Source organism: Notothenia coriiceps, unplaced genomic scaffold (assembly GCF_000735185.1).
Source record: "Notothenia coriiceps isolate Sejong01 unplaced genomic scaffold, NC01 NC01_scaffold00035604, whole genome shotgun sequence".
Classification (NCBI taxonomy): domain Eukaryota; kingdom Metazoa; phylum Chordata; class Actinopteri; order Perciformes; family Nototheniidae; genus Notothenia; species Notothenia coriiceps.
In genome coordinates, this window is record NW_011368305.1 from 121,721 (window position 1) to 135,448 (window position 13,728).

Genomic DNA, 13,728 nt, shown 5'->3' on the forward strand with positions numbered 1-13,728 from the left:
CTGGCTCGATGTTCATGAAACTTGTGGAAGTGTGTCACCTGGACCAAGGTAGAAATCATTTCATTCTGAAGCAGGATGACAGATGTTTTCACAAGTTGAAAATAATATGTAACAAATCGGTTTTTTTGTCTGTCATAGTGTGTGTATTCCTATATGTATATTATATATTTATTTTTATACAAATGTTATCATCCTTCTCATGAAATGGTTATTTTATTATTTGCTCATCGAGCAAGCAAGCACTCACGCACTCTTTCATTTTTCTACTTCTTTTAGATTTTATGAATTGTATCTTGTTATTTTTCTTTGTAATCTTATTATTAGTTGTTACAATTATACATTGTACATGTTACATTCACACAAATAAAGAATATTGCTTTATCTTGAGAGAGAACACTGTTTTCACGCCCCTCCCTCTGCTGATTTTGGATATATTGTTCACCATTTTTAAATGTAACAAATGGTTCACTTTAGCACCAAATCTGTGTGAGAAATGGTTTCAACACAAACACTTATGAAACATAAAAGAGCATGGGGATGTTCATCATTTACCTTAATCATAATGCTTTAAGTTCTTATACACCTACTTTGCAATAAACCGGATTTAAAATGAAATCTAATTTCTGTATAAAGCACTTACAATGGTTTAGTTAACTGCTTAACCATTGTTCCTCCTTTGTTTATTTCCGTAACATTATGACATCACTACGTTACAATTGCGCTTCTATTGGCTAGAACTCCAACACATTGTACATGATAGGCTAAGTGGCGGGGCATCTCTAAGCGGTTGACCAATCACAACAGAGCCGGCCAGCTAACCAATCAGAGCAGACTGGGCTCTGGTTTCAGACAGAGGGTGAAAAGAGGTGCTGCAGCACAGGCAGTATGAGAAAAACAAAGAGCTTTTTGAACATTAAAGCATGGAGACATGTCCCAGGTGGGACACAAAATACAAATGAATCGGAAAATCAGCATACTATGTCCTCTTTAAGGATAAAACAAAAGTGTCAGCTAAATGCAAAGTAATGTTCAGGTTCCAGGTTTCCCACTAAACATCCTCATTCTCCCCAATAAAAAAAAGATGGCAGAAGATGATTCACACACCTGGATAGGATCCTGTCTCTCTGCTTGTCTGCTCCTCGTTTGTCTTTGCCTCCATCCCCAGCTCCACCCCCCCACCCATCCCACCCCCTGCCCTCCCAGCCTGCTAGCTGTGGGGCGAGGGTGCGACCCCGGAGCAGTCGGTCACCAGCAGTCCCACGGTGCTGGCGCTGGACACGGTGACGGCAACGCTGGTGGAGCCCACGGGCCCGGCGCTGGTGGGGTCGTGGCCGGGGTCTTCCTGGGCGGCGTGGGTGCCCATGTGACCCTGGAGCTGCGTGGCCGTCTTGCACTGCACCCCGCACAGCTGGCACAGCAGCACACCGCCGGCCCCAGTCCCCCCAAAGCCCCCACGCGCCCCGCCGCTCTCCTTCCACTCCTGACCATGATGCTTCTGAGCGTGCACCCGCAGGTAGGTGAGCGTGGTGAAGCCTGGAAAACACACACACTTGCTCAATATATGTATGATTTTGAAATAGCTAAATGCTCTAATTTAATACCAAAATATTGTTATCCATTATTTATTTATTTTTTCTCATAATGTAGAACAATATCTTTCATCATAATTCTGTAATGGTGGTTTTTAGAGAACTATTGCTCTTAGACTTCTATTTTTATTAATTGAAAATGTGGTGTTTTCTTTTAGTTTTTAGACAAGTTTTTAGAATGGTGATAAGTTTATTCTTTTAAAGAGTCCTTATTAGGGCTGTGCAATTCATCGCATTTTAATCTCGATTACGATTTTGGCTTGCAGTGATTACGAAAACAACGTAATCGTAATAAAACGATTATTTTGCTGCATTCCCTTTTGCAATGATGCTCTCAATTTGTCTTGTGTCACATCCTGCCCGTGCATGTGCTTTCGCCCCTCCCTAAAAGCCCTCTCTGCCAGGTTGTGAGTAGGGCTGGGTACCAAAATCAGGTTCCGTTTCCAACATTTGGATTCCATTGGTATCGTTTAGAATTGTTAGTTTCGGTTCTGCTTATCGATTCCTAAGGAAATGCATCTTGCTGCTTGCAGCAAGCACAGTGGCAGGGCTGGGAAGCAAAACTCGGTTCCGAGTAAGAACAAACAACAAGAGTTGTGAGGACAGGAGGCGGAGGCCGAGCCCCCCGGAACGCAGCTCTCTCTCTCTCTCTGCTCCGGATCAGCTGATCGCTGCACGTCCTCCACGGATGTTTTCAAATTCAATGAATAATCGTATTCAATAATCGTGATATCAATATTGACCAAAATAATCGTGATTATGATTTTTGCCATAATCGAGCAGCCCTTGTTATACTTTTTGGGGTTTTCCCTTTCCTGTAGTGTTTTATATAGGTTTTTGTGGATGTAATGGCGCATTTCCACTACAGCGCGGTTTAAGTGTGCCGTGCCCGCTTTGTTTTTGGTTGCGTTTCCACTTGGCGTAGTTCCGGCTAGCGGGTACTTTTTCACTGTTTTTCTGGCTTTCCAAAATCCAGGTTCTTTCCGGGCCAACAACCGGGCTGAATATGCTAAACTAGTGAGAGAATCGCTGGCAACTACAACAAAATGAACATATTTTACCGTGATTTAATTGTAATACACGTTTCAAAATGATGCCGAAGTAACAACATACTGATACCGGTTAGTAAAAACCATGAATTAATGCAAACAAGTCTGCAGACAGACGGCAGGCGAAAAACCTTTTAAAATGCGTGTTTTCTGAATGGAGATCGGTTAAGCTAACGCAGTATATGCTCCGACCGTCCACACTAGGGCTGCAACAAACTACTAATTTGATCATCGATTAATCTACCGATTAATGAAACGATTAATCGACTATTCGGACTATTATGCCTTGCACAATTTCTCAAACGCTCTTATTTAGCCATCAACTTTTAGATTTAGCTTGAGGTTGTTTTAGGCATGTGGAAACTAACAATGAAGACAATAAAGATGAATACTTGATTAAAAAATACATATTAAATTAACTTAAAAAATTGTGAACAAAATGAACATTGCTTTTTATTTAAATTAAATAAATAATATTTCACATCAAAAGAAACAACAGTGTTTTAACAAATCGTATTAAATAATGTGATGACAGAATTGTTAACAGAATAGCTGAAACTTTAACAAAATAAATAACTCTGTTACCTCTAATCATTAACCCATGTTTGTATAATTGAGTTAACTCCGTGTGACGCTGACGTGGAAACGTTACTCATGGATGGGGCTACAGAGCTACTAGAAAGACAGTCGAACCCGGTGCATTCCTCCATCTGATTCTGAATGTGGTGCACTTTTGCTAAATGTTTAGACAAATTGCTCGTGTTACCGCCCTTACATGCTAAACACTCTTGGCAAGGAGGAGCATTGTCCACCTCAAGACGGGTAACATTTAACCACACCTTAGAGCGCTTCTCTCCGCCATCTCCGCAGTGTGTTGCTGCATGTAGCAGCTGCGTGTGTGTAAACTGCCCCGCCCCCTCGCACACAGACGGGGGAGAGAGATCTCTCGTCTGGATTCGAAAGATCGAAAATATATCATAGACCCGTTTTTTTGTCTTTTTGCATATTAGAAACGGATTGGCGACACTAAGACTGCGATATAATGTTTATGTAGCAATAACACATATGACATATATTTTTTAAATGTCTCCAGTACCGATAAAAAGACCGATAACGTTGGCGCTTAACGGCGCGTAAAACACACGTGATGACGTCACCAACGAATCGACGACTGAATTAGTTGCTTATATTGTACGTTATCGTCTACAATAGTTTGACTGAGAGTTCTTCACCAAACTGGAAGACTACAAACCTACGGATACTTCTCCCGTTCTTTAGCCAATCACCAAACACATTTGACCACCTTTTTGTGTACAGGGTCCAGGCCATCACATGGACACCCAGTGCACTGCCACAAAGTCCACACAGTGTCCCACACAGTGTCCTACAGTTACTACCCTTCAGAGTCAATAGTCAATCACGTCGTCGTGTCCTCCGGGAGGGTCCAGGGTTGTGTTCCAACAAAAATAACACTAGGACAGGAACAAAAATTCACAGATAAACCTTCCGTCAGGTTCTTTTTTTTGCATGTGGTAGTTTTACATCCAGATATCCCAAGTAGGACCCGGTATATATATGTCTGTGCGTATACCATACCTTATGCCGAGACGAGACGAGTCCGATATATACCTCATTACGACAACTGGACTTTCTTAACCGCGAGAGGAAAGAACAAAATTTTTTTTTTTTTTTTTTTTTTTTTTTTTTTTTTTTTCAAAGGTTCATAGTTAAAAGCTTATACTGGATCTTTGGTAAAACAAACAAATAAAAAGAGCCCCCCTTCGATTCGTGTTTGCAGTTCGGGACGTAAGAGCAGATTGACAAATAACGGAAAATATGTGTAAAATATATCTTCCGGCTTCGGTCAAAAAATTAATTAGTCATTCGGGTCTCGGTTGATTAGTTGTGATTAAACAATTTTTATATATAATTAACCTTCTTCAACATTCGGTTCACTTGTTAAAGTTTCAAGTCCGAAGTAACAGATTTACGTCAATCCTAAGATATATACCACATACCAAAACCCGACAACCAACTATAAAAAAGTCGTTAAGCAAACTGTAAAATATCGTTATATAAATATATAGTATGTCACTATAAATGATACAGAATTTGACGTCCGAGTTTCAACTTATAACGACATTACCTAATTTACCAATTTGTTTATTAGGATTTATTATAGTATTAGTTTACTAGCAAATCTCTTATAGTTTTACAACACATCATTTACAAACCAAACTACAATTATTATCCTAAAACACACTATTCCTGTTTTCATAAATTATAAGAAGGACAGCAGAGGGAGGTCTAGCACCCCTACCGACTTACCTCGACCTCGGGCTGTACTTCCAGGTCATACTCTTTCCGGGACCAGAGTCTAGACGACGTGACCTAGTTTTGGTTCCACTGAGGTTTGAGGTTGTCCACAGACATAAAATAAATTATCTACCCACGAACCGGAACAACTACTGACTACTTACTAACAAGAAGACTTCCCCACGCGTCCGACTTACTGGCGGCTAAGGGTTTTAGACCTCCCTCTACGTCTTTGAGGTACTACCCGCAAGTTCTGGATCGTCCTGACACCTCTTTGGGGGCTTTATAGTCCAATCTGGGCTACCGGTATTTCTCATTCGTTAAAGTTACGGAAATGGACCGACTCGGAAGTCAGAGTAAATAATCCGAAAATAATTATTCTTTTATGATGTAAGACATTAAAAAGCGGGTAACTTTGACACACCTCTACTGTCGTGTAGCGAGTTTTAGTTCAGCGTAAAGGACTCATTTATTAAATCAAAACATATGGAGGGTTCACAAGTAAAAAGATATAATAAGAGGGACATTTAACAGAGACAGACAGAAATCCTTGCACCCCGGCAAGCTGTTTCGCGAGTAGACAAGTCAGACTTTCTGGAGTCCCGACCGGACGGGTTGGTGGGTACCCGATGTAGGAGCGGTCTCCCATACTTTGGTGTGTGTGTGTGTGTGGGTGTGTTGTGTCGTGTGGTGTGTTGTTGTGTGTGTGTTTCGTGTGTGTGTGAAAAATAAGGTCGACTAGAACATTAAATCGGGTTATTTGAAATCTACTTCACGTCCCGAGCTGAAGCGCCGGAAGGTATCATTATCGAGGAGACACACACACACACACACACACACACACCACACACACCACACACAACACACACACACACACACACATCCATTTTTGGGGACTCACTGTATCTCTTCTCAACCTGACACAACCTTTTTTCTTTTCTCGACTTTGCTTCGTTCTCTCGCTCGATACCGTTCCTCCGAGACGAGCGCAGACCTCTTTGGACCTCGTCCGAGCGGTTGTCTTCAAAACTCTCCTTCCATTTGCTGTGAGGGGGGGGGTCTGTGTCTCTTTTGTAGGGGATTAGGACTTTATCTACAAAAAATGAGGAATCTTATCTAAGTTAAGTAGAAATAACAGCATCGTCCATTCCCCAAGTTGCTTCACGAATTTTTTTTGCTGGCATATCAATCCCGACTTGATAAGAGACCAAATGTTGAGAATTCCGCGGGGGCCTTTTATATCGCAAACATTTATGACCAAACATTATTTATACTCTCCGTTCTTCAGGAGAATAGAGGGAAGTTGCTTCGACTACTTACTTATTAACGTTCTTTCTTTCACTTGAACGTCGAAGTTAAACGTTCTTTATATTCAGTACTACAATAACTGGATTGTTTACAAATTNTTTGTCTAGTTTCTGAACAGATATGAGGAGCTGTGAGCTCTGAGGGCAAACAGCTAACGGCTGATGTTGGTTTTGTGTTACCATTGAAGATGACGTCACGGCTCCGCCTACACTGCGTTACTATAGTTACTACCCCAGTTCCTAAACTGTAATGGAAACGCAGCATAAAGTGAGCCTGGCCTAACAAGGCCTAACTATACCGTACTAAGCCGTGCGAGGCCCTGCAGTGGAAATGCGAAAAATAAAAGAGCTTTTTGAACATTAAAGCATGGAGACATGTCACAGTAGAGACAAAAAATACTATTATGAACCTGAATGAGCAGAATAGGGCCCCTTTAAATCCTTTTGAAGAACACACTTTTATAAACAGGTTTTAATGTGAATCACTCAGTTAGCAGTAAAAGTGAGGCCGTTATCTAAAGCATAAACACTATAAGCAGGAGTAAAACTAAACGCAGAATCGTAGAAGCTGCTTTGATTGATTGGTTTAAAGGAGATGTGTGATGTTCCCGGGACTCACTGCGGTTGCAGAGGTGGCAGGAGTGGTGCTGCGCCTGGTTGTGGACCCTCATGTGGTCCGTGATGTAGGCCGCAGACAGCAGCTTCCCGCAGATGTGGCACGGCACCTTCTCCTCGTGACGCACCAGGTGAGCTCGGAGACGATCCCGCGTGGCAAACGCTGACGTGCACGTCTGTGAGGGAACAAGACGACATGCACCAAAACATGAGATCGGATAAAGCTTTATTACACACAGTGAGACAAACAAAGAAACCAAGGACATGTGAGAACATCAAAACAATGTCAGGCAGTTTGGATAAAATCAACATTTTATATGTAACTTTTTCCACTTCATTATCATAATATAATAGATGAAGTGCAAATTCAATTGGACACTGTTTAAAAAAAATGATATGCCGTTAAACTGGTCTGATTTTTGCTTCTCAAATCAATTCATACCTGAAAGATATATCAGATCTTGTAAAATGTTTTTTTGAGATAATATCCCAACACAATCTCAATCTCTACAATGAACACAATAAATATTTTTTAAAATCTTATTTTAACCGCCTCACAGTTCATATCGTCATATGGCCAATGCTAATTATAACCTAAAGGGAATTATTGTAAACACTAAAAAGTTTTAACAAAAAGTTACTGCTCTTGCAAATATCAAAAAATGGCACAGAAAAATAACATTAAATGTATCTAATAAGTAAAATATATAAGTTCTAAGATGTCTTATTGGGGCCATTGTAGGAACAAATACATAAATGAAAGAGCTGGGGGAGAGGATAATAATACCTGATATTAAAGTTGGAAAAGTATGAGAAAAACAAATCAATATTCTTCTCAATTAAAGTAATACATTTAATGGAAAATGAAATTGTCTTCGATATATGTCATGCAGGGAAAACTTGGAACATAGTGTTGCCATTGGATCACCTCATTATAACAAATGTAGGGAATCCTTGACTTTCATCTTAGGTCGTTTACCATTGTTTTCTTGCAAATGTAAAATTGTTTACACCTATAGAATTGTAAAGGTTTTTTCTTTTATATTTACCAATTTAAACTTTTTTTGACATTCTTTTCCTCCTAATATTACCCACTTCCCCTGGCTCTGTATTTTTAAATCATTGATCTTTCTTAAAATGTAAATGTATATTAATATGAATTTCCTTACCAAATTGAGTTTACAGCTGTGTCTTTATGTAATGTGTATTTTCTTTTTCTTTGGCATTTTCTCAAAGTTAGATTTGTATTTAAAACCCCCTCACTATATTAATCATCATCATCATTATCCAGTGTTTCATGGTCTTTATGATTCACAAACCCATATTGGTAGAGCTCCAGAAAACAGACAGATCAAGACGTTACCGTGCACTTGAACGGTCTCTCTGTAGAGTGCACCTGTCGGACGTGGCTGTTGAGGTGGTCCGGTCTGAAAACAAAAGAAAACATATCACGAATGTTCTAGGTTGTAGAAAGCCTTCATTACAAATAAATGTCATTTTGTTTTGTGCAAGCAAAAAAAAAGGGTGTTTTCTTCCACAGTGGTTTGTGCCACATGTTTGTTAAGTGTTCTTTTTTGTTTCTGTGTTGTTGTAACCCCTTGTGCGGCATGCTTTGGCAAGGCCATGTTTTATGTTGACAGCTCATTTGTATTGTCTTTATGGTTCCACCTATGTCAAAGTCAAAAAGAGACAAATATGAAAAATAATCTTCAGTTATTTGTTAGAAAGGCAGAAGGCTCAGCATACGTTTTTCTCACTTTTTACACACAAATACTTTTTTCTTATAAACGTACCAAATAAACATCTGGAAATATCCTTGTTTCTTTTCTTCTGAATGTGTGAGATCTAGCTTGTACCACTTTCATTTCCTAAATTCTATTTTTTTCATTACCTTACTGTGAATTTATATGGAACTGGAAAACAGGGTAATATTCGTAGAAAAAACATCAGATTTTCTGACATAGTTAAAGTTGAATTTTTCTTCATTTAGATTTAGATTTATTTACATTTTCACATTTCAAAAGAAAAAATGGGAAAAAAATTGTTTTTATCCAGGAACCACGTGGCTGCACCTCCTCTGACCAAATTAAGAATGATTTAGAAGAAGACGGCAAGAAACCTGTTGTTCAACTATTTTATACAACTTTTTCAAATGTAAATACATTTGGTGTCTGTTTTTATCTCTGATCAGATAGTTATTATACAAATAAAGAAGAAAACCATTGAAATAAGAGCTGATTATGCACCTAGAGAAGGCCTTGGCGCAGTGCGGACAGACGTAGGGTTTCTCAACGCCGCCCTGGTGCGAGCGCACGTGGTAGCTCATACGATCTTTCCTCTTGAAGCGCTGCTGGCAGACAGGGCAGAAGTAGGGCTTCTCGTCCGAGTGCGACAGGCGGTGGCGGTTCAGGTGGTAGACGTCTCTGAAGGCTTTCCCACAGGCCTCGCATGCGTGGTTCTTCCTCACCGTGTTGGTGTTGCTGGGGTTGGGGTTTGGATTCTGTGGATCAGCAGCAGAGAACGTTATATCAATGTGCTGGTAATGTTTTGTAATTCCTGCCAACATAGTTTATCTGTTTCCTATTTTCTAGAAAATGAAGAAGAAATAAAACGGCCTTGTCCTGAGGTAGATTTTGTAATATGAACTGCTGTCCCAAAGTAAAGAATTAGCCCTTCTGCCCTACTCTGGAAATCCAGAGTAAAATGTGTGTGTGAATGTGTGTAGAGGCAATGAAAAAAACAAGCAAAGAAGAAGACTTGACGGATGTGTGCATGTGTGTTCATGAGGAGTACTCAATGTTTCAGATGTTACATTTTCATATTAACATTTATTTGAGTGTTTTTCCAAAAGATGGATTTAAAATAATTTTCTATTTCACAAAGTCCTACGTCATTTTGTAATCTGTACAGGAAGTTGGCATCTCCCTGGTTCCCTTAACAAAGGTCCAATGGGATTTCTTCATTTTGAAACCTCTTAAGCCTTTCGAATCCACAATTCTTATTTTAGGCTTGTAACCAAAAACACAATAAAAAACAAACTGAGAGGAAGTGACAAAATGCTGACTCATTCTAAGGGGTTTAGGACTCATTCCTGCAGCTCTCTATAAACCCACCTGTTCCAGGGAGCCCACGACAACAACAGCTGCCTGGATGGGAGGAGGCGGTGCAGCCATGGTTACAGTTGCCGGCGCAATGGACACGGCAACCTGCAGGCCGTCTTGCTGCTGACCGAGGAGGGGGAGGGTCTCCGCGCCGGTGGCTGCGTTGTGGGTAAGTGAAGGAGTCTGAGGCAGGGTGAGGTGGAGGAGGGAGAGCGGAACAGTCTGCCTCTCCACCCGTCCTCCCCCCCCCACCTTCACTCCGTCCTCCTTCTCCCGGGCGGCGCGGTCCTTCATCTTGATGCCTGTGTGCACCGACTGGTGTCTCCGCAGGTTGTAGCTGTTCTTGAACTCCTTGTTGCAGGTGGAGCAGATGTGGGCAGGCCGCCCCGGCTTGATGAGGGGTTTCACTGAGAGACACAGAGAATCACATGTAGAGTTTTAATCCTCTTGTAATCACAAATTCAATAGTTTGAACTTGTATCCTCATGGTTTTTTGAACTTATTGTAAGTAGCTGCCGCGGCTTCCTGCCTTTGTTTCAATCAAGCCACTGATACATTATGTTTCCTTTATTTGTTTGTGCTAACAGTTGCATATATTGTGCAACTGGTGTTTAAATGAAATAATACACTTTTCACACACATTCAACAAAGTAAAAAAAAGGCCTTTGCAAATCAAAACAAAAGAGGCAAAACTTAAATCAAATAGAGGCAAAACTTAAATCAAATAACACCTTAGATCGTCTTTCTTTCTTTACGTTGTGTAGGATCAGTGTTTCCCACAGATCTGAAATATACTTGGGCGGGCGGGGGGGGCGCGCAAAAAAACAAAAAAACAACGCGTGAGTTTTAACAACATGTTTATTTATTGACTTTTCATTCCTGTATAATCATTTTGCACAAAGATGGCACTGTTTGTCAGAGCACTTCATCCTTCTGGGTTTCACGAAGAACAGCTCCAACGCCTGTGTGTATGGGAACGCCTCTGGTGCTGGTCCATTAACTGGCATATAACTTAACGGTTAAAAACTGTAACGCGACAGCGTCTTACGCACAGTTTGCACATCTCTGTGTCTCTTAACGGGGCTGGTGCCGTGGGAATTGTAGTCTTTTATACTTCCTTGACTACAGAGGTCATGATTAGCTGACAATATTTGGCCTTTGTTACAAAACAAAAGATTGGCTCTAACAGTAACTTTGAAAATAATGTCCTCATGTGTCCTGTCTGAAACTACGGCACAATGGAAGAGTCCCCCTCACCAGGCAGCGGCTCCTCGCTCAGGGCAGCGGTGTCCACGGTGGACGGCGGCGAGGCGATGTGCTCGGCCGGAGGACTCTGAGCGGAACCGCTGAGCTCCGGCAGCAGCTCCGACTGGAGAGGCGTCTCTGGCTGGCTCTGATTCGACGGCGTCTGCCAAAAACAAAGGAGAACAAATTACTAGGTTATCTGTAAATATTACCTAGTGTTAGACTTTCTTGGAATAATAGCCAACTATTTTAATAATGGATTAGTCTTGTATCGATAACGTAAATAAATTTTACTTGCAGCCCCTATTATTCTTTTTACTAGAAAAAGGTCCAATGCTTGAACAACCACATACTGAATACAAAAATAATATTTTTTACTTAAAATTGTGATTTTTGTCACTTCTTTGGACACAACAGTTGCAAAGTTTAATCAGTTAATAACATTTTTTGATGATTGATAAATTATTTTCTATGTTTAAAATCATAATAAAGTGAATATCTTTGGGTTTTAGACTGACAAAAGAAGACACTTGAAGACATCACCGTGGACTTTAAGAAATTGGTATTGACATGTTTTTTCAGATGAATCGATTATGAAAATAATTGTTATTTGCAGCCCCATATAACGTTGTAAAAATGAGCTCCGCCTCTGCCACATTAATGTGATGAACACATAGTGCATAAATTATTGGATTACAATAACATTCTTCTAAAATGGGTAATTTTCACTTTTACTACCTATACATTATATTATTACTATAGGTGCTCTATGTTCATACAAATATTTGTAAAATCGAGCAACGGTTATGAAATCCAATTTACCCCGGGGATACAATGTTCTACCCTTAAGCGCTTCGAGATTTGTCTTGGCAGATGAGAAGCGCTTTATAAATTAAATGTATTATTATTATTACCCTTTAATAAAATATGTAAATACTTTCAAAGTTTTTATATGAATCTTCTATTATTTACCCAAACTTTGATTCTTACTTAAATTCTGTTTGGATGTTTATTAATATATATAGAAAAAAAAATACAAAACACACCTAAATTGTCAGCAGTCCAGGGAAAAGATCTAGCGACGGAAAAAGGCCATAATGTAGCTCATAGTGAAGAGTATACATTAGCATACAATGTAAACAATAACTTAAGTGCATACTAAAAGGGCAAGTAGAAGAGATAGTGGAGTAAAAGTACTTAGTTACTCTTCCTGGATAGGGAACAGGTCTGGGTGTTTACCTGTGATAGGAGCTTCCTGGCCTGGGAAACAGCTTCAGCCTGACCCCTCTGGGACCACCCCCCTCCATCCTCTCTCTTTAACCCCATGCGTAAATGTCAAACACCCCCTTCCTCAACCACTTATTTGCCCCCCAAAAAACAAACATAAAACCCACCTAAAGCAGCTTTAACAATTCAGACTTACCTGAAAGAGGAAGTTGCTCCAGGAGGTATCCATCCTGAACACCGCGGACCAACAGCTAAGCGACCCGGGAGCAGAGAGGCAAAGAGGGGAGGAGGGGAGCGGAGCCCAGGAGGAAACACTCCACCTGCTGCTATGAAAACACAATCTGAGGCCTGTATTTCTCCTCTACCTGCCCGGGCTAATTAACAAAAATATAAAATGACATCGGACGATATGAATCAGCTACTACTTATTCGTGGTTCGGCTGCTACGAATGATTAATTATTAATCTGTTGGCGATAAACAGGAGGCTGTTTGTAAATGCGACAAAAATGAATCATGCTTCCTTTAATGGTGCCTTATTGCAATATAATTTGCTTATGTCTACTGTAATAAAAGAAACTGATGGCTTGCATGCAAAATAGAAATTATTTGTATACAAAAGATGATAATCATAGCAGCTGTTTTTATTTTTGCGATAGCTCCTGAGGAAAAAAGGCCGCAGCGTCACGTCCAAAGCCTCGGCGTTGCGTACAGCTCCACCCCTAACTAGAGAGCTCCTGGTCGGCCGCGGTCCATGGCTCCGCCTCGGTGTTTCAATCGAAAGGATGACATCTTTCTCTTTTTTTCAAATCTCTCGCTCCCTCTCTCTCGCCCACCCTCCCTCTCGGTCTTTCTTCCTTTTCTTTTTTTATCTCTCCTTCACCCCCTCTGTCCCTCTCCGCTTTAAAGGGAAAGTATTTTGTGTATGCACCCACCCTCCTCACGGACCCCGGCTCAGGCTGCTCTCGTCCAGTCCCTCTCGCCCCCGCCGCCGCCACAGCCGCCCCCGCCGCCACTTCACGGTAGGCCGACAAATAATGAAATCCAACATTTATAAGAACCCGCTTCGCCGTTCATTCCTCCCGTTTATGCTTAAAGAAAAAAAAAAGTGCTTCTAAAACAAACACGCTCGGTCCCCGGAACCTCTGTTAGCCAAGATGGTGTCTGGTTTAGCTAAAACAGGGCTTTATCCTTCTTAAAGGTAACGATGCAACACAAGTGCAACAGCTGGATTCTAACCTGATGTTGACACGGCTACACCAATGTCATGAAGGCCTGCTT

General features: G+C 40.8%; 1 protein-coding gene across 1 annotated transcript; it reads right to left on the reverse strand.

The window, feature by feature from the left end:
• Positions 1–1,184: 1,184 nt before the first annotated feature.
• maza (MYC-associated zinc finger protein a (purine-binding transcription factor)) lies at positions 1,185–13,599 on the reverse strand. Its single transcript, XM_010791636.1, has 7 exons — positions 12,646–13,599; positions 11,235–11,385; positions 9,990–10,384; positions 9,123–9,376; positions 8,240–8,303; positions 6,881–7,052; positions 1,185–1,533 (listed from the first exon to the last, which is right to left on the reverse strand). Exons 1-7 carry the CDS (start codon positions 12,676–12,678, stop codon positions 1,208–1,210), a joined length of 1,395 nt encoding a protein of 464 aa, XP_010789938.1. The 5' UTR covers positions 12,679–13,599; the 3' UTR covers positions 1,185–1,207.
• Between the last annotated feature and the right edge of the window lie 129 nt (positions 13,600–13,728).